The sequence below is a fragment of the Diadema setosum genome, chromosome 4 (assembly GCF_964275005.1).
Source record: "Diadema setosum chromosome 4, eeDiaSeto1, whole genome shotgun sequence".
NCBI lineage: Eukaryota > Metazoa > Echinodermata > Echinoidea > Diadematoida > Diadematidae > Diadema > Diadema setosum.
The window spans coordinates 42,336,714-42,359,524 of NC_092688.1; the positions used below are offsets into that span (position 1 = coordinate 42,336,714).

The 22,811-nt window shown below is 38.8% G+C and overlaps 1 protein-coding gene across 1 annotated transcript; it reads right to left on the minus strand.

The window, feature by feature from the left end:
• Positions 1 to 223: 223 nt before the first annotated feature.
• On the minus strand, positions 224 to 20,417 carry LOC140227898 (equilibrative nucleobase transporter 1-like). The gene is made up of 9 exons (XM_072308282.1): positions 20,248 to 20,417; positions 18,419 to 18,542; positions 14,923 to 15,015; positions 10,308 to 10,713; positions 8,431 to 8,682; positions 7,183 to 7,296; positions 6,300 to 6,495; positions 1,280 to 1,403; positions 224 to 337 (listed from the first exon to the last, which is right to left on the minus strand). The coding sequence occupies exons 1-9, from the start codon at positions 20,415 to 20,417 to the stop codon at positions 224 to 226; spliced, it is 1,593 nt and encodes a 530-aa protein (XP_072164383.1).
• Positions 20,418 to 22,811: the final 2,394 nt, after the last annotated feature.

The following is a 22,811-nucleotide window of genomic DNA, read 5'->3' on the forward strand; positions in this document are numbered from 1 at the left end:
TTTGAGCCTCGCTTTTTGGTACAAAACATTCCTTCAGATGATGTAAATGTCTTTAGGAAAACGGCAAGAATTCAAATATTAAACTTGTTAAAAAAAAAAGATAGAATATTCGGTTTTGCAGGATCTGGGACATGATGCTTCGGCCATATTATCCGTGCATGCGAGTTCTTGTTCAAACTTGTGCTTCCATGACATTCGACAATGCTTCACAGCTTTCACCCGACTATAATTTCTTTGCCATACTCGTGGCTTGAGCGCGTCTTCTGCGTGCGATGATGTAGAGTCCTATAGGTAGAACGAGGGTCACGACGTCAGCTGCAATGAACCCGATGGTTATCTGCGAGAAAAAGGAATGAAATAAAATGAAATGACATAACAACAGCGACACGAAAAATGATAACCATCGTAACTGCCATCATCATCATAGTCACCATGCGTAATATGGCCATTGCTTTCTTCAACGCTATCATTGCTATAACAATCAATATCATTACCAGTATAGATGCATATGATTTCAAAAATGTGTACGAATGAATGAAAAACTATTCCGACAGATAATCAAGGAAGTCACAAAACACCGAAGTCACTGGCTTGTATAAAATAATTTGTATGTTACATGGCTCGATGCGGGAGGTTACACAACCAGGTAAACATTTCTCTAGATGATATCGCATTGATTGTTCTTTCTTTCATCCTGTATGTGTTATTTATAAAACATTAGGATAAAGAAACAGACAACAGACACAAATGGATACAAACATATAATTGTGTATATCATGATTATTATCATTGCCGTTACATTAGACACAATTATGCTCTAATCGTTTCTCCGTTAAGACATGTGCAGTTGAATGTGAACAATACCATATTATCCATAAAAATTCATATAATTCCTGATTATATAATCAGATGCATGTTGTTACATGCAGGTATACATCCGTATACAAAAATAATTATATTAGAGACACATGCATGTGTCATGCACTCTGACATGTGTACGTATTATTTCCCGAGTACTTTCCACTTGTAGAATTTAAATTCAGGGAATCGCCATTTTCAACGTGCATTAGTCAGTGTTGCAGAAGATATAACATCCTTACTATTTACACACTAAACCTCCCCTCGCTCAGTCTTGTGCCCACTTCTTCTTCTCTTCATCATTCGATTTTCTTCTCCTTCTCTTCATCATTCGATTTTCTTCTCCTTCTTTCAAGACCGCACATCTGGTTGATATTCGCCTGGATGAAGAGTATAACAGCACTATTTTATAGTGACTTACATAGAACGGGTTATTGTCCAGGACATTTTGCTGAACGATAAAGATCGGGTACTGGAGAAAGGAGAAAATGCCGCTCAGAGTTCTGATGGCACCATACACACTGGCGAAATGCTCGGCCGGAAAGCTGTGGAGTAACAATGCATGATTTTCCAAAGCTGAAATTAATGATCATATACACTTTTACCGTCTGAGGGAAAGACTTAGAAAGAAATAGGCTTCTTATGTAACGTGGATTCTCGTTATAACGAAGTCTTCCTGATCTGCAGTTTTCTGTCATTTTGTCGAAATTTCGGTATAACAAATAGATATCCATAAAGTAATGATCCTAAGAAAAGATGGGACCCACCTCTCATTAGGATCGTTTTGTTTTACTTTGTTTTTGGAAAGCTCAGCCATTTCAAAACCATTTTTTAAATTGAATACACTTTGAATTGCTCTTCTTATGCTTATGCTTTGTGACATTTCATGAAATGGTTTCTAAGTATCTGGCAAAAGCTGAATCCTCATCGCGACCAATACTATATAATATTATCATCCCTTTGAAGATAATATATACCAGGAATTCCATAAATAGCTACTAAGATGGAAGGTGATTTACTTCTGAAGCTTTACTTTAATGCTCTTTATGGATTGTCCTTTTTTTTTGCACGTGCTTAATTATTAGTGTACATAATGATTTACATATATACATACATATACACACACACACACATATATATATATATATATATATATATATATATATATATATATATTATATATATGAACACACGTTTGAATAATTTTCATACACATGAATGAACACGAGTATAATAAATCTTACATCTTACATCTCACATATCCCGTAGTCGAGAAGACCATATGGGTGCTCTCTTTCCTCTCACTGTGCCTTGTAGGATTGTGTTGGTCAGTCCCTATGATCTCACTACGTGCCAACACCATTTCAGACTGCAGTTTGTTTGTTTGTTTGTTTGTTTGTTTGTTTTTTTTTCACGGTTGACATTAGGTCTTCAAAGGGCCCGCTGGCTTGCTCGACTCGGTCTTTTACATCATCATTGGTAATGTGGTTTTTGTAGGAGATGTCAATTAGTTTGCGCTAGCGTCTCATCTCTGTGGTCTTTATTCTCCTTTCTAGGTCTTTGTTTAGGGTCCATGTCTCATATGCATACAGGAATAATGAGAAGAAAATTAGTCTGATTTTTCACTTTATTGTGATGTTCCTATCAATCCAGATGATCCTATAAGCTTTGTCAATGCTGTTGTTGACCGTGTAATTCTGGCGGTTACCTCTGGCTTTGAACCTTAGTCTGTGACAATTGCCCCCAGGTATTTGAAACTTGGCACTTTTTTCCAGCTTTTCACTTCCGACTTTAACGTCCAGATTGATGCCTTTGGTGTTTGTTATTAGTTTGGTTTTGGTGGCACTGATTCCATATTCCATAGGCGGTCGAGGTCCTTTCCAGGCGTTCTACCAGGCTTGCTAGTTCATCCTTTTCAGCTAAACCATCAATATCGTCAGTAAAACGTAGATGCGTGACTACTCTGCCTCCAATACTGACGATTCCCTCATGATCATGCCGTACATCTGTCATGATCCTCTTCAAAAAGATGTTCGAAGAGGATGGGCTAGAGCAGACAGCCTTGTCTGACACCAACTGTCGTTCTAAACCAGTTTCCTATGCTGCCAATGTAGTAGACTGCACTGATAGCCTTTTCATACAGTTGTTCAATGACTCTGATCAGGTTGGCATTGATGTTGTAAAGCCTCATGGTGGCCCATAGGACTGCATGCCAGATGTTTTCGAAGACTCTTTTTTAAGTCTACAAAGACATGGTAGAGGTCTTGGTGGTGTGATGTTGGAGGTACTTCTCGCAAATTATCCTGAGATTGAAGATTCGCTCTGTGGTGCTGGGTCCAGCTATGAAACCAGCCTGTTCTTCCGCAATGATTAACCTCGCTTGTGGCTTCAGGCGGTTTTAAGCAGAATTTTCAGCTTGACTTTGATTGGATGAGAAATCATGCATGCTACTTAGTAATTGTGCGATAGTTCTGGCCACGCCGAAGGTTACGTTTCTTGTGCAGGGTACGTAATCGCCATGAATTGCTGTGTCCAAGTTCATTCTCCTGTCTGCCAGATCTTGTTTGCAGCTCTTTAGTAAAACATTATTATCATGTCTTTACCACCAGCTTGGACCGGTTCATGCAGCTGGAATGCTGTCCACTCCTGGTGAATTACCCTTCTATATAAAGATTTCACATGTGCCTCTACTTCTTCTCTGATGATATGGTCTTGGTCATAAAGGGGACGTTCAGCACTCCTGGGTTTCCACTGGCATTGTGTGGTCTCTACAGTACGCTGTCCACCTGCCAAGAATTTCCTGCTCTTCCGTTAGAGTCTTCCCCTTCCTTTCTTGTAATTAATGCTGTAGACCTTTGTTGATTGTTGTTGACTAGTTCCTTTACCAGTCGGAATGCTTTCTTACTACTGTTTTTCTTTAAACCGTCATCTGAAGCCTGGCATTGCTCTCCGATCCACGTTTCTTTTGCCTTCCTCGTGCTTTCCTTGATTTTCTGGGAGATTACCTTATATTGATTTGCCCCTTCTGTCTCTCTCTTCCTTTTCTTCAATTCTCTTCGTTTGTCGCGTAAAGAATTTCAGGTGTGATTCATGGCCTCCTCTTCATTGGTCGATGCTTAACAAGGATCTCACTGGCTGTTTCTGTCACTGCTAGGTTGAAGGAGTTAATCAGTGTGTCTACGTCAGGGTCATATGTGTCATCTGTGTCAAGTATTTTGAGAGGAGCAAATCTCCCGCCTCTCCTGGCTTCAAACGCTTCTGCCACACCTAGATCCTTCAGTCTCTCAACATCAAACCTTATCCTTTGGGGACCTTGTCGTTTGATCTTCTAAGTCGGATTCAGAAGCTCATCAACACCAGGTCATAGTCACTTCCAAGGTTCCAATGTCAGCACCAGGAAGCGTGTCTTGGCATTATTCACGCACAACTTGTAACGCTTCTTTACCATGGTGTAGTCTTTTTGGATGTGGATATGTCCGTCTGAGCTATGCCAGGTCCAGCATCCTCCTTAAAGTTTGTGGGAGCTAAATGTATTCATCAGCCTAAAGTCGTTGTAGCTAGCAATTTCTAAAGTCTTAAGCCTTTGTCGTTTGTTCCTGTATTGGAATAGCAGCCACGTGTGCCTTTCCAAACCTGCCAAGCGTCTTCACCTACTTTGACATTTCAGTCACCTTGCAAAATTACTTCCCTTGGGGGAGTTTCTTCAAGGTTTTCTTGCAACTGGTCATAAAATCCCTCTACCTCTGCATCATCATGGCTTGATGTTGGTGCACATGCCTGGATGATAGTGATGTTGGAAGAGGTACTTGCCCTCAAGCGGATTTGTGTGTGTGTGTGTGTGTATTTTGTTTTGTTTTGTTTTTTATTGGTCCATATTCCACATTTTAACAAATAAATAAGCCATAAACATAACAATACAAAAGCGTGGATGAATAAATTGTCAAGTACAGCAGTTCAGACAATTTTAACATGTGAAATAATTGAGGAATCTACATAGAAGCATTGTTTGTAGGGTGTAGATTCCCTGATGCTCATGTGAGATTAATTCTTACTTGATATTTACAACTGAAAGGAATTTTGTGAATTGCGGTAATATAAACGTCGAAGAATTAAAACAAAAAGACAAAGACAACAATGTCCGCGGCACAAAACTTTTGGAGAGTTGCGTGATCACCCGAGCGAGGTACAAGTCAAATACAGTGTACAATAGCAAAAATACAAAACACAAAGAAGGTCATTTTGGTAATGAGCCGACTTGAAGCTAGTCGACATCCCTTGACGGTGTTAAGAATCTCCTCGTTGATGAGGAAGCCAGTACCCTGCTCATGCTTGTCCATATTACCACTGAAATAAATGCTGTGTCCGTCATAGGTTAGCGTTTCTCCAATGTTCTTCCATCTCACTTCACTGAAACTTAGAATGTGCCGGTGGTATCTGTCCATTTCTTGTGTCAATAGTTCCAACTTGCCAGGTTTCTTAGTGACATAACATTCCATGTGCCAATGATGATGTTGTTTCTGGCACGGATCTTGTTTGTTGGTACATCAGTATGAAATTGTCCACCTCCGCCCTGATGAGCAGCAGTAGGCGCGGTCCTTGATGATCCGGGCGATGACGACAGATACGGTATGAATTGAGAAATGGCTATCATCTTCATCTCCATGTAGCGTGTCTTGGACAATGTGTCTGTGGGAGCCCATACCTTTCCAGACTGTTAGCCACACCCGATAAATCCCCCATTATAGGCTCGCCTTGGCTCTGGACACGTGGCCGTTGAGCACTCGCCGAGTGCCCTTCCGCGCCGACCATGCAGTAACTCCTGTTGAAGCTTCTCGCCCAGTGATGCTGTGTCGACATCATTTCCTCGCGTAGTTTAGCTCGCCGCGGCGCGCCGGCTGAAGCGGTTTCCCTGGGTATGGCGCTTGGAGCCAGCACACGAGAGGAAAGGGCTGGATGAGGACCAGTGACGCCCGTCCAACCTACATGTAGGGTGCAGCACGCCAGACTAGTATATTCAAGGCAATACTGTTTGACCCTTTCTGGTTGGTGCACCTAAGAAAGGCAGCCACATGGATCTTTCAAAAATTGATGAGTACAGGCGAATTTTGCATGTCTCACATTAGATTTGTGTGCATCCCTATACATAACACGATCATAAAATTCACCATGCATCTAAACTTTTGTATACAATTTGATCGCCCTCCCTCACTTTTAAAGTAATCACTGCATGAATGCTCACAAACACAAGCAAGAAAAGAAATAGGACAGCCCTATCAGGACATTTACTAGATATAATAGAAAGGGTCTTTTTTTTTTACAAGCATTAGAAGAACTGTAGTCGTTTTACCTGAGACCAGGCACAAAAACCCATCTATGATAAATCCTTGTCCTACAATTACTGAACATAATGATATTTCTTGGCAGTCGTTTTTAGTACGTACATAAGTGCGGTCACAGCTGACCCGATGCCAAAGAGGAAGGGGCGCGTAAGAAGGATAAAGACGAATGTGAGGTACTGAAGTTCGAGGCTGGGGATGAGGAGACAAATCGAGTAGCCGAGCGAAGCCAGGCTGGTCACGGCCAGGGGCAGGCAGCTGTCTTGGAGGTCAGTAAAAGTTTTTCTCTCGGGTGATCCGTCTGTGTGAACAAGGACTGCGTCATGTCGCTTTATTGAAACATATTTCAGTTCATCATTATTTTCTATAAAAATTGTGCTCACTCTATACCTGCTTATGGTAAACTGAGAGTTTTGTAATGGTACGTACATGCCGAGCCTGCCGTTTGATGGAAAATAACCACAATTCACTACAAGCACGCTGGATATCATAACATGAGGCTTTCAGTATTGAAGTTAGAAAAATGATGGTTTGATTATGAAATTAGAAGAACTAAAAAACATTCCTATGAGTCGAGATTAAATGTGAATACACTATTCTAGGAGTTCTTCTTAAACTGACTTCGGAGTATATAGAACGGTCATATAGGAACGCCATGATTATCAGATCACTGTCAGATTATACCAAAACAGCATTACTTATAATTAAATTGCGCCTTTTACAACGAGTTACAAAATTGAGAACGTACTCATTCATTCATGTCAGTGCAATATACACGTATTATTAATCTGCATACCCTCATCAATACAAAGTAACAAAGCATTCAAGTGTCCGGAATAAGGTGACGAGTTACCTTCGAAAATGATAACTATTCCGTCCATATTATCTTGTAAAAACGTTGTCAGCTGTAATGAATTTGCGTGGCGATCATAATGGTGATACTGGTCTATTTACAGCCCAGAAAGGTTATTCATGATAATGGACTCACCCTTGTCGCGGCAGGATCGCCACAACTTGTTGCGGTCCATCAGAAGTCCGCTCAACGGACCCACGATTATTGTCATGATCTGGGTGATAGAGAACACATTCAGGTAGGAGCTCACTGCCATTCCCGTGGGCGATGGAGAAGAAAGAAAGAAAGAAAGAAAGAAGAAAGAAAGCACAGAAGTAGAACGATTATTTTCAAGGCAGAGGATGCAAGTACAGGGTATTTTTTTAAGGTGACGAAAGACTGTTAGGTAGAAGTGCAGGTAACAAGAGTTTTAATTTATTTTATTCTGTGAGCTTTGTCTAAGAGATTATGTTGGTATCTTCATTGTCATTCTTGTTGTTCACCATCATGACCACCTACCCCATAATTTTTGAGAATATCCATCTTCATCCTTGTTTCTCTATTCCATCTAGTCATTGTCACCATCAGTCTGCTTCTGCTTACATCTGTCTTCATCACCAAGAGAAGGGCAATCTTCACTCGATGTCCCACAATATTCCTCATCGTTGTCATTATTTTCATCCTTATCAAACTCAACACAATTACTTATCATTCACCATCATCCCCACACTAATCGGTTACAGTTCGTTATTCCGAAGGTTCGTTAATCCAAAAATGTGATAAGGTTTTTTATTCCGAAGGTTCATTAATCCGAAAACGAAATAAGGTTTGTTATTCCGAAGGTTCGTTATTCCGAAGTGAAACAAAGCTCGTTATTTCGAAGGTTCGTTACGGACCATATTTTATTGTCGGATCAACGAACGTTCGGAATAACGAACCCTATTTCATTTTCGGATTAACGAGCCTTCGGAATAGCGAACCCTATTTCATTTTCGAATTAACGAACCTTCGGAATAGCGAACCTTCGGAATAACGCCACAAATGTTCGGATTAACGAACCCTTTTTCATTTTCGGATTAACGAACCGTCGGAATAACGAACCTTAGGAATAACGAACAGCACCCCACTAATCACTACCTTCATCAACGTTTGAGTTTCCATAAATCCACAAACCAACTAATAATTCGATGCCTTGCGGGGTTTTTTGTTTGGACGTTTATATGTGTGTATTTTTTTGTATATTTTTGTGTGTCGGGAGTGTGTGTGTGTGTGTGTGTGTGTGTGTGTATGTGTGTGTCTGTGTGTGTCTGTGTGCGTAAGGAACCGATTGGGGCAATGCGGTACTCCATCCTTGCTCCTTTACTTATTCACGGTACTGGTGTATAAAGAGTAAATGAAACATACCCACGTCGTCATCCCCTCCGGCCAATTCTTCTATGACGTAGTTGATAGTGCCGAACATGAAGAGTAGGTCCAGCTCCAGAAACATTTGCCAGACGAGAATCAACCAGAACGGCATGGAGCAGATGCATGATGTGAGAGAGCCGTATCCCAGGGCGTTTTTCTTCTCCATTTTCTTTCCCTCTTTGTCAGAAGGCTTCTGTTCATTGTCAACTTTTTGTTCCGGAACGGCATTATAATTGTCCTCTTCGTTCCCTGCGTTAAAAGAAAAGAAAAAATAAGATTAGACATGGCAAGGTTAAACGTGTTTTAGTTTCCTCCATACACAGTAGTACAGGCCTTTAAGTCAGATTTAACGAAAATTCAACATAATTTTCACAATGAAAGAGCATTAGACTTAGCTCTTTCATTAGGTAGGGGAAATAGCATTTACCTTGACATATCCGTCGGTAACAAGAACAGGGAATGTGTACTTTTCATATGAACCGATATTTCTTGGAGTTGTCTTTGTATTTTCTGTATACTGTACTGCACAGTAATGTCTAGCCCGAACAGACGCCGTACGAAGCACGGCTTCAGACCAATGGGTTTTTCGCCATCACCGCGAAACCACAACATACCTAAAAACCTCATGATGATATTCGTACATTATACTCACGTAGAGTGCATGCTTAACTGCAGAAATGTACACAAGACAAGTCAATAGGAAGTCCTCGCGATATGTCCACGAAACAAAACAAACAAAAAAATGATCATCGCTGCAGAAGTCAAAATACCAGATTTGAACGATGCGAGTTGTGCGCAAATGCTGATCAAAATCTGTGCGTGCGCCACTAAGAGTTCTGTGGATTACGCTGCTTGAGTGTCCGCAGCACGGTTTCGTCGCCAAATTTAAAAAGTCAGTAATAATTTTTTTAGAACGGATTGTCCGATTTTCCTCAAACTTTCAATGATGTATTTTCTGTATTTTATTCTGTATTTTATTTAGTAACACTTATTTGATTTGATCTTTGTTCGTTTTAATCGGATCCCCTAGATACAGTATGGTCTAAAAAAAAAAATATCTGTACTTATGTTTCCCCTAATCTGATTTTATCACGGGACCTGCGGCTCTATACAAGCTTGCTTTTACGCAGGCCCCATAATATTTTTCGCATTATGATCTCAGTTTAACTCGCATGTATACAGACCTTGTGTATACCAAGACAAACTTTTGAACATTCCGGTGAAGTTCTAATTTGAATTATGTTCTGTATGAATTTCGTATCAATTTACTTTATATTGTGATACATGTGAGAAATATGAAAATAAATTGAAATGAAAAAAAAAATGAAATGTATTCTACTAATATTGCTGTATTCACTTAATCCATATGTAAATAATTATGGGTTTCATTAGCATTTAAGAGTTAATTCATCAATGCTACGGATTCTTGAAGGTGCAATTGAACTCAAAGTGGTGGTAATCCTATGCTTATTTTAAAATAGTAGGCTATTCAGATTATGCCTTTTAGAGTTACAAATCTAAATTGCATAAACTATGACTACAAAACGATAGTATCTCCTTATATTATGAGCACGCATTCAAAATGTTGAATCACCACTGCGATAGCAACTTGAAATCATGATTCTACAACTTAACTCTGTGAAATGAATTGATACTAATCACACGTCCAGAATTTCACAAAGCACCAAAACAATAGGAAAAACACGCAAACACCGTTTATAATACCTTTGGTAATTGGGAATTTACTTGCTTTCAGGGGCATCCACACAAATGCGTTGGTGATATAACGGATAAATAAGGAAGAACTATAAAATTGAAAGCTATTAAGAAAAAAAAAACTGATGAGAACAGGTAGGTCTTGTGGTTGAACTTACTGTTTTTCGCCAGTCTTGTCTCTTCTTGATTAGCTGCTCCCATCGTCTTCGTGACATTAATGCCGCCACTTCCTCGAGAGGTCGTCTCTTGAATGCTGATGTCATCTTTGCTAGGTTGGTCAACGTTTACTGCGACCTTTTCTCCATGTTTTTCCCCTTCTTCATCAATTTCGTATGCCTCGTTGACAAATACGTTCTTCTCTTTCGCAGTTACCACGTGTGCCTGGTGATCGTCCGACGAATGCTCTCTCAGCCCCCTGCATCCGGGAAGTCTGTAGTTGCTTGGCAACGGCCCAGGAATTAACGTGCGTGGGAGACAGAGCGCGGTGTTAATACCCATGAGAACGACGGATGCCGCCATGAGGAAAAAGAATACGTCGAAGGCAAAACCAGCCTCATGAACTATCTAAAGAACAAACAAACAAACAAACAAGAAATAAAAAACCAACAACTGTGAAGTAGATATCTAGTCTTTGCCTATAGTGCAATCAGACTGAGGGACAATGCTCAGATTGTAATACAGTACTTTTGTTTCGCTTTTGTAGCGGAAGCGAGATATCGGCGTCGCGTTCCGTCGTCATCGTCGGCGGCGGCGACATCAACATTCTGGTGTACTGTCAATAAATTTCCACAGCTTTGAGCTATGTCCATCAAACTCACACGACAGTTACATGATAATGATAATAATAAAATAACATTTATATAGCGCTTAATACTGACGTTTCTAAGCGCATAACCTAAAAAATGTCGGTCATGTTTATGTAATTATGGGTGCAGTCCGACAGGATCAAAGGTCTACAGGTCAATGAACTTGCCCTGCACTCTAAAAACATCCGGGTAAGAACTGACCCGGAAAAGGGTCCATTGTGGTCACACTCTGTTCCAGGTAAAAAATGACTTGGAATTTGGTCATGAAGTACCCGGAATGGGGTCACCCTGACCCAATTCATGACTCTGAATGGGGTCATATCTGACCCCATTCCTTGTCATTTCTAACCCGGAACAGAGTGTGGCCCCAACAGGCCCCTTTTCCGGGTCAGACTGACCCGGATGATGTTAGAGTGTGATAAGCACCGTCGTACTCACAATTGTGGTGTACTCTCAATAAATTCCCACATCATATTTGAGCTATGGCCACCAAACTCACACCACAGGTACATTAAGACAATTTAGTAGAGATGCCGGTCAAGTTCAAAATGAGTAAAGTCTGACAAGGTCATAGATCAAAATGCTAATGAACTTCCTCTGATAAGCACTGTACTCACGTTATATTACTGAGTAGTGTACTCCTACCTCTCCACAGGTTTGAGTTATGACCACCAAACTCACACCACAGGTACATTAAGACAATTTAGGAGAGATGCCGGTCAAGCTGAAAATGAGTAAAGTCTGACAAGGTCATAGATCAAAATGCTAATGAACTTCCCCTGATAAGCACTGTACTCACATTATATTACTGAGTAGTGTACTCCTACCTCTCCACAGGATTGAGTTATGACCACCAAACTCACATCACAGGTACATAACCTAAAAATATCGGTCAAGTTCGAATATGGGTAAAGTCCGATAAGATCAAAAGTCTAAAGGTCAATGAACTTGTCCTAATAAGCACTGTATACTCACAGTATTTTGATGTACTCTCAATAATTTTCCACACATCTGAGATATGACCACTTAACTCACACCCATGCACATAAACTGACGTTGCCGGTTAAGGTGAAAATAGGAGAAGTCTGACAAAGGTTATAGGAGAAAATATTAAAGGGACTGTACAGTACTGGTAGAGGTGAGGATTCAGCTTGTATCGTTTTGCGAGATATTTAGAAACCACCCTATGAAATGTAAAAGAGCATACAATTCTAAGGGGAATCAAAAGTTTGCTTGATGAAAATCGGTTTTGAAATGACTGCAATATCCAAAAACATGGTAAAACAAAGAGATCCTAATAAAAGCCGTGGCCTGTCAATTTTGTTAGGATCGCTTTTTTGTTTTGGATATCTTAACCATTTCAAGACCAATTTTCATCATATAACCGGAATTGAATCCTTCTTGGAATTACATGCTCTTTCATATTTCATAAGAGATTTCTCATTATCTAACCAAAAGAAAAAAATGCTATGAACATGAAGATAAGTCTCAACCAAAACTATATGTTCCCTTTAATGAACTTCCCCTGATAAGCACTGTACTCATTATTATTGTGGTGTACTCTTAATAACTTTACACAGATTTGAGCTATGACTATATGAAACTCACACCACGGAAACATCACTTAAAGATCCGGTAAGTTTGAATATTGGTCAAGTTCCAAGGCCAATATATGGTCAATGATCTTTACTTTCAAGAAATACAATTTTGTAGCATTATTATGTAATATACGCATATTGATATTGTTTTTTTATTTTGAATATGAATTATCATCCAATGTCAAATTCATTTTTTGTAATTTGACTCAGGAGAAGAATGATTACGATCGTGATGTGGTATACATTTTTTTTTTTTTTGTCAAAGTATATACACCCATCTGCTTTTACGTTTATTACCACATACACACATACACAATCACGCATAAACCTTCAGAACTTTTATTCAATCACTCACAGACACACACACACACACACACAAAATACACTCCCTTATATTCTTTTTGAAAGTTTCATAATTATAGTCATTATCAATTTGACACACATTTACACACCTGCATGCACTCATGCACGCACATCACATCCAACACGATGTTGAATTCATCATAATTACTATAGTATACAGATTTATATTACCTCAAATGCCATGTATCTCTGACATTGATTTTGATATTACATTGTTGTATATATATAATCTTGTGTGTCTATCATTTCTAAATACATTTATCCATGTCATACCTGTGCTCTATAAATTCTATGTATGTACAGATGCAATGTGTACCTATGCATGCAGCCTAAACAAATTCCAGAAATGGACAATAAAATCAAATTGAAATGGAATAGTAATAACGCTTGTTCTTTAAAATTACTAAAGGTTAATGTTTTCCTTTCTCCTTCTCTCTCTCTCTCTCTCTCTCTCTCTCTGTCGTATGCATGATAATGTGCATCTCACACACAAGCGCGCGCGCGCACACACACACACACACACACACACACACCGCTACAACAAAAGGATCCGAAAGTCGGGGAAGGTCGATTTTCTGAAAATGACATGGCATTATTCCCTTACTCTTCTGCTTTTATTTCATATATAACACGACTCATAAAAGTACTCGGTTGCGGAGATATCGATGATTTTATGAGAGCATGCCGCTGGAGTGTTAGAGGAAATCAGCGTTTTGAGAAAACTACCTCTATTAAAGTTTTCCTTCCGACGCAGTCGTGATCAAGAGAAGGTAAGACAGTTTTCACCTCTTGACATCAGCATGATTAGGAGCTATAGTCCTAGCAAAGAGATTTTGAGGAGAAAAATCTCTTTGAGTCCTAGCAACCTCTGCAATGTTCATTCAAACTTTAAATAGCGCCAGCGGTCTACGCACGACGAGCAATCAGTAACCAGGGTGCCACGCACTGACCAATAAGATCACTCCCTCGTTGCTAGGGGCGGAGTCTATCTGCGGCGCTAAATCCAAATCTTCGTACACGTTTCTCTTCCATTGAAAGTCGGAAATCATGGCTCAGAAAAAACGCTAATTTCTAGCCTTTCCCTTGATCATTTAGCTACGAAATTTCAGCAGATGATAGACGAAACATTAGACTGCCGAATTTTGCCAAAGCAGAAATTTGATGGTTTTGACCGATTTTGATGACCTGACTTCAAACTTGATTTTCTCGGCTCAGCCGTCAGCGACTTTCGGATCCTTTTGTCGTGGCGGGTCACACGTATATGTAACATACCAGCAATATATAATTATGACTATGTATGTGTGCGTGTGTTAGACACCAAAAGAAGATAAGTGCATTTTAAGTAAATTAATCCGTTACCTGTGAAATGCATCTCTTGAATACGGTAACTGCAACGCCACTTCAATGCTGGCGTCATTTCTCAACACGCTTGTAGACAATATCCATTAATTCGACAGACTTTTATCATTCTTAATCTAACGTAGGAAATTTTCGTCGAATTGTATTGTAAGGAATTATGCGAGGAATCGCAAGAGAGCTACATGTATTGGTTTTCTTTTCGGTTTGCAAAGACCGCTGTCATTTACCATGTAAACCACAGTTTTGTTGACCGCGCACACAGTACATGCGGTCATCGATCCGTCGTAATACTGCGCCCGACATACGACGGTTTGGTTAACCGCACGCACTGTGTTTGCAGTCTCCACACCGTCGTATATATAGGACAGGACGGCTAGGACTCTATAAAGGTGATGATTACACAAGAATTACATCGAATTAGAAACTGAAAATTTCACGATATGTATAACGGAATGTCTACAATCGAAATGGCTAAAAAATAAATCTCAAAGTCGAAATTTTGACTGAAAATCGGGATATACGATTATTTACGATGTTCAGAAGACCGCCGACGAATTGACACACACACACACACACACACACACAGAGACTGATAATGGGACCCAGCAAACGAGTAGACAAATAAATCAGTTTGTCACAGTTCTTACCTTCAGGATGAGAAAAATGATCACAGATCCGCCATACATGGAGCTGACCATGGTAATAACTGTAGAGCGCTGTGATGGAAACAAATTGCCAACCTAAAAGATAATAAACCACAAAACAAGAGATAATTCTCATAGGTGCGGGTATGATGTCAGGCGAGTTCGTATGTGCGTGTGTGTGTGTGTGTGTGTGTGTGTGTGTGTGTTTATGTTGTTATTCAAAGAACTAATTTGATACGACTGTTTGCCCTATCTTTCAAGATTCATTTTGTTCGATTCGGGTTCGATTAACATCAACATTTTCTCAATATCATAGCATGATGTCATTCAAGAGAGACCTCTGATTTTCACTTAAATAGATGGCGCACACTGCCCCCTGAAATTGCGAAGAAAATTTTTGTACATTTTCAGAGCTTCATCTCTCATCTCATCCATCCGAAAAGAAGGCTCGCTCAGTTGTCCATAGCCCATATTCAGCTGCACCAGCTGTTCTTCCATGGAGTCCAGTTATATCTTCTTGAGACGGATCACTTTCCCTGGTTAAACAATGTATGCATGATAGCATGTTCAATATTGCAGGGGTCGTCAATTGGCACCTCGTCTACAACCACCCTGTCCACTGTCCACCTAGTCTAATGCCATCTCGTCTAAACTCACTTCGTCTACTACCAACTCGTCTACCAACCATTTTGTCTATATGCCAATTAGTCTAATTGTCATTTCGTCTACTAGCCATTTTATCTAATGTCCAATTTGTCTAAGTCACATTTCGTCTAACACCCATTATGTCTATTGACCATTTCGTCTATTAATCATAAGGTCTATGAATAAAATAGTCTACAGCTCATTTTGTCTAATAGCCAATTGGTCTACAACTCATTGTCTAATAGTCAATTAGTCTAATAACCAGTCAGTCTATTCCCAACTGGTCTGCTGCCAACTGGTCTACTCCCAATTGGTCTAATCCCAACTGGTCTACACCCAATTGGTCTACTCCCAACTCGTCTACTCCCAATTGGTCTACTCCCAACTCGTCTACACCCAAGTGGTCTACTCCCAACTCGTCTACTCCCAACTAGTCTACACCCAACTGGTCTACACCCAACTCGTCTACTGCCAACTCATCTACTGCCAACTCGTCTACTGCCAACTCGTCTACTGCCAACTAGTCTACTCCCAACTGGTCTACTACTAGTTATAGTTTTTTTTTTTTTATTTGAGTCTACTTCATCCAGTTTCTTTTTTCCCAGTGAAATAGGTTGAACACTCTTGGTGCCCCATTTGGTTTAAATTTTTATGTTCTAATTATGACAATTTTTTAGGAAAAAAAGATAATGTCACAGTGTGAAAAACTTGCTGTGTTATTTTTGTGGTGGATGTGTAATTTATATCAGAAGCAATCATGCAGCATTTATATGTCCAAACTTCAACACTCCATCCATTCAACTTTGATACACAATCAGGTACATTATCAGTATTCTTTATTCTGTCTGCCACGTACTGATGTATGTAAACGGTTAAATGCACAAAAAAAGGTTGAAACATATACACAAAAATATGATTCATGTACAGTATATAGCTACTACTAAGATGAATAATTTACTTGCCTGCAATGTACTCAATACACGTTTCACGAGGAACCCTAAATAAGCTCAAAGGTGCCCCGCCACCAAGTATTCAAATCTGTTCAGCATATCTTTGAAAATTGATCAAAATTAAGTTCACAATAACATTTGTAAACACATGATTTAAATGCATTAAAACTTGATATTCAAGGAAACAGTAAAATGTGACTAGCGCCATTCCATGTGGAATCTGGATTCAATTTTTGTTTACAATGCTTTGGAGTATCCATCCTTAGTCGTGAGAGATGCATATTGAGGTCATCGTCATGTTTCAAAATCATTTTCTTCAAATACAAGGGTGTGATAATGGCTCTACATTATGTTTATCCTGTTGGTAACATTTTGTGGAATTGCGCCCTAATGTAACATCGAGAATAGTACTAACATAACGGTTTGTTTTACCTGAGGCTACCTATTTTCAAATTGACCCAAAATAATGTGATTATGGAAATGGCTCAATGTTTCTCGAAGGCGGGGTTGCTGACAATTCGTTTGTGATGGAGGATTGTAACTGAGCTAGTTTATCATTATTTAGTTATTTTACGGCCAGAATGTAGACTGGATAGTCATGTCTCACCATTGATTAGTATGTCTTTATTTTCAGCATGTGCGGAATAATTAACAACTAGAATAGTCTAATATTGATTTTTGTGCTAATCAAGGGCAGGGTTATGAATAGTTCATGACAGTGAGACGGACTGGGCACTAGACGAAGTGGTATATTCATTATCAGCATGACCAGATATGGAAATGATCAGTTTGGGTAAATTGTTGAGAGTAAAACTATATCAGTTGGGAGTACACCAATTGGGTATAGACGAGTATAGACCAATTGGGAGTAGACAAGTTGGGAGTAGACCAATTGGGAGTAGACCAATTGGGAGTAGACCTATTGGGAGTAGACCAATTGGGAGTAGACCAGTTGGGAGTAGACCAATTGGGAGTAGACCAGTTGGGAGTAGACCAGTTGGTAGTAGACGAGTTGGGAGTAGACCAATTGGGAGTAGACGAGTTGGGAGTAGACCAGATGGGTATAGACCATATTTGGTATGGACAAACTAAGGGTTGGACGATATGATAACTAGACAAAGTGAATGTAGACTAAATGACTTGTAGACGAGGTGGGAGTAGACTAACTATTAGTAGACAAAATAGATATTAGACGACATGGCATATAGACATTGTGAGTGTAGACGATTTGGCTATTAGATCAATTGTTTTGTAGACGAAATGCTCCTTAGACGAGTTGGGTATTAGACAGTACGGGTAGTGGGCAAAGTGACTATTAGACAATATGGGTACTGGACAAAACGAGTTGTAGACCAAATGGGTATTAGACGAATCGGTAATAGACGATATGCCAGTAGACCAATTGGAAAATAGACATAGTGGCTGTAGACGAGGTCACTATAAACCGTCACAATTATCACCCAGAAAGGATGCTTGACGATATAACGGCTTTTTCCTTCGTAGCAAAGCAACTGAAAAGCTATTCTCTAGGATTTAAACGGATATTAAAAAAAAAAAAAACGAAAAAGTGCAAAATTTTATTTCCTAGGTGCCAGTCCCAACAGTCAGAAGTGTAAACATATTGAAAAACGAAATGTGTCCATTCTGTAATTATAAATCCTGAACATACCAGATATCATACATGTACTAATACCTATGTGTTCGTCTCTCTCTATCCCTCTCTATCTCCATTTTTTATTCTCTCTCTCTCATGTGTGAGTCATTAGCAAGTCTAACAGTCTAAAAAAACTTCATAATTATATTCCTTCCCTTTTAACACTTTCTCGCCTGCAAGAATTGTGTGTTTGTCTGTTGGTATACACCTGTAACATTCCACATTAATATTTTGCAACTCGGAATCTTACTTGCATGCTAGATAGAAGCAACAGGACGCCTCCAATTGTAAACAGGATGGTAGCGGGAAATATGAGAACCGAATATTCAGCCGAACTAAACGCCATCAACAGGTACCCACTCAAAGTGAGCACACTGCAAGAGAGAGAGAGAGAAAAAAAGGAAAGTTACTTGAACAAATTTAAGTACATTGAGGCTTATATCTTGTCAATTCTTAAGTTCGCTCTGGAAAAAAACCCTACTATTATCGGACGAAGGTCACATGACAACTGTAATACTTGTAATTCAATGAATCAGCTCAATAAAAAGTCAGATGAACAAAAAAAAAAACAACTCATTATTTTCTATTAATCGTGCTTTGCAATAAGACTATAAACAATAGTATGTTGTAAATGCGTGTGTTATTAACAACATTTGCAAAGTCAACGCGCCTCTTACGTTATGCACTGTTGTTGTCGGCCTTTTTGGTATAAGAATCATAATTACTGCATGCAACTTGAAGTGGATTTTTATAGTAAGTAGTAAGAAACTACTGGTGCACGTCACGAGTTCGACAGCCACGAGTCATGCAGCCCACGAGCTAGACACTAAAGTGACCGAGTCCCAAGAGTTCGACATCAAGTAAAGTAGGCCCAAGAGCTATACGGTCCACCTGCTCTACACTATAGGCAGATAAGGTTGATGAGTTCGACACTAGGCACGAAGGGGGTCCACGAGACCGACAATACACTTCACGGGTACAGCAGCTGCTTAATTGTCAGTCTTATTTGTCTGGTGTCGATTTCGTGGGCCTCATTTGCCAAGTTTCCAGCTAATGGGCCTTCGTTTCCCAGTTTAGTGCTAGTTCCACTGGGGATTAAGAGCTTTGGTTGATTAGGATTATCTTATTTTTTTTTAGAAGTGTTTCTTTTTTATACTGTAAGTCCTTTCACTTCACTTCGGAGAATGTATTAACTTGCTGAGGATTTGGTATATATCCCGAGATATCTTCCGATTCCAGAAAACTGGTGAATGCGTCAGTACCTTATGATGAACACTCTAGTTTCTTTTTGTCTAAGCGAATGCTTAAACGGGACAGAATTCTTGAAGTTACACACGCATGCTCTCCATTACCTTTATATACAAAACTGTATATCTGACAAAGATGGCTTGAACTCGCAACCTTCTATGGCGTTCATTCCGATTTTAGCACTGTGAAATATTTTTCTTTTGTTCCGTATTCGATGAACCGAATAAAATCAGATCCATTCAATGTTGCTGAAGTGGGTACGGGCCAAGTTTATTTGCATATATGTGTTTGAATTTGTCTTTGTGTCTTTGTTTGTGTGAAATACGTGGTTGAGTGTGTGGGTGAGTGCACAGACCTTCACCCACAAGCAAGTACACACACAGAGCTACGACAATGTATGTCTGCTGTCACAAATAGAGTGATAAAGTTGTCTAAAGGCCTTTACGTGTCATTATAATAATTCAGATACTGAATAAAGAAGAAAAGAGTCTGAGGAACTTATAACGCAACGATTGTCAACATGTCTATATGATAAATTGATGATTTTCATGAGGGAGAAGGGGGGACAAATGTATTTAGGTCCTATAACTCAAAGCATGAGAATGAGGCAATGGATTCCATAGCTTGTAATTCAGCCATAATCATTTACGTCCCTCAACAGGAATTATAGTGCCAAATGGATAGCAGAAGTTATGGTATAACATGTATAATAGTTTACAAATATGTAAACCATCCAGTCCTACACTACGTATTTTCCTGGTGTTTCTTACAAAGTGTGCCAAATAAAAATTAATGTAATCAATAAGACACAAATTAGTTACAGAAACTAACCTCACAACCAAACGCGAAAGTTGAGTTCCAAACCGGTCAAAGAAGAATCCTAGGGGAAACATACAGACAGGTTGCGCAGCTGTTGCCAGAGAGTATACCAACTGAAGCTGAGCGTCTTGCTCAGGACACGCGGCTGTTACGGCTTCTCCTGTCTGGATGTTTGTTGCCATGGTGATAGCATCGCTAATCTGCATGGAAGACGATACTAGTAGTCAAAAAGAGGAGGAGATGTTTGCTGTTCACGCTGTTCACGCTGTTCATACTCAAAGATAACTTTCACGTCCGTTACATTTCCTTAATGATAATTCGTCTATAAACCATAACTTATTACTCTGATAAGGATTAAGAAAATGTGCCTTGGAAAATTCTAAGTGTCCACACTGATTTTTAAAGAATTAATTGTTTTGGAGGGATTCATGTTGATTTACCAAATTTTGGAATGAAAACAACACATAAATGTTGTTTTAGTGACTAGTTTCTGTGGTGTGATGTGTTGTGATGGGTTGATTTGTTATCTCTACACATCTTTTATCTGTTTGTTCCGTCTCTTCTCTCTCTCTCTCTCTCTCTCTCTCTATATATATATATATATATATATAATATACATATAATAATATATTTCGTGAGAAACATAGTACTACTGATGCTCTTTAAAGAAAGAGTGGTTCATGTAATAAAGATGCTTGATAGATACTTTATTTTCTGCAAATCAATATATACATAAATTACATAATCATGAACATGGGAAACATACAAAGTATGTTTGAACAGAGTCATTTGACTTGCATAAACAACGATATAAAAGGAAATTAATGATATAATATTACAGTATGCATGTCTATGCAGCAGGGATTACAATAACAATATTACATTTAAGAAGCGATAATGCAGAGGGCCGCCATTGTAAGCATGCTTGAAATGATGGCCGGATGTTCACTCTCATTTGATTTAGTATTTTCTTGGACTTCTCCAAGGCCTTCGATACAATTGATCATGATATTTTACTTTGCAAGTTATCACATTATGGAATATGTGGAAAGATTTTGGAGTGGCTCATGAGTTATTTAGTTGGTAAAATACAGTTTGTTACAGTTTGTTAAGATGATAACTCATTAATTGGGAAAGTCAAATGCGGGGTTCCTCGGGAAAGTCTGTCAGGGCCGTGATTATTCTGCATTTATATCAATGATTTTTGTCAAGTATCTGAAGTACTTTCCTTTATACATTTTGCCGACCATACTAATGTTTGTTTGTTTGTTTGTTTGTTTTTTTGCTCATGATATTGACGTGTTCTTGTACAAAAAGTTAATAGCGAATTGAAAAAGTAACAAATTGGGTCAGAACTAACATGTTATCGTTGAATGTTCAAAAAACGAAGTCATGTTTTTTAGTAATGCTGTTGGCACTTTAAGTGCAGACATCGTTTTGAATGACTCTCATTTAGAAAGAGTATCATATTGTAAATGTCTTGTTGTTATTGTAGATAGTTGGGAAATTACAAACTGATTAAATTTGTTACACAGTTTCACGTAATACAAGCGTTATGAATAGACTAAAATTACGTTTTCCTAAAAAAAAAAATTAAATGTATTATACTCGTCATTGATATTGTCTTGCCTTAATTATGGAGTATTAGTTCAGCTGTAGTTTGGAGCAACACTCACAAGAATTTATTGAATAGAGTGTCCCTTTTGCAGAAGAAAGCTCTCCGCGTCATTTGTTATTCTCCCGTACATTCTCACACAGATGTATTGTTAGTTTCTAATAAGCTGCAATATATATATATATATATATATATATATATATATATATTAGATATTTGATTTTATTCAATCGAGGGCAAGTTATGTACATGTACAGCAATAACTCTCTTCCTTCTATCTTCAATTCCATGTTCCTAAAAAAATCCGTCATTTCATGAATATCCAACCCGACGTTTTCATGAATACCATCAATCTCTTCTTCTGATGCTTAGCAGGGAACACATTTGTTTATTCTGGCCCAAATTACTGGAATTCATTGAATGCTGATATTAATTATGCCCCCTCTATATTATACTCAGTCAAAGGAAAACTTAAATTTTCTCTATTGCAGTCTTATAATTCTACAGATTTGAATTAGCCAGCTGTATATTTTTATTTATGCTCCTATTGTACTCATACACTCATATAAAGTAAAGATATTTCCGATATTATCAATTCTCTATTACTTTCGCTGTCTCTTCTGAACGTTCTTGTCTTTTCTGTTCTGTTACTGTTATGTTAGCTTTGTCTCATCTTCTCTTGTCTCATAGTCAACTCTCCTGTGTTGTGTTACTTCTTTCTCAGTCCCGCTCCATGCTTAGTCATGTGTATTGTGTCTGTTTGTTGCGGTGATGAGGTATATCGCTCTGTGGATTCTCCTTATTTTCCATTTTTGTTCACTGTAATATGGTCAAATACAAAGTGGCAATCAACAAATCTATTGAAATGTCCAGCAGAACATGACCAAACAAGCATCAAAATATTTTTAATCAATATTGCGTTTTTACCCATTCCATTTCCCTTGCGCCACCAGCTTGAGTT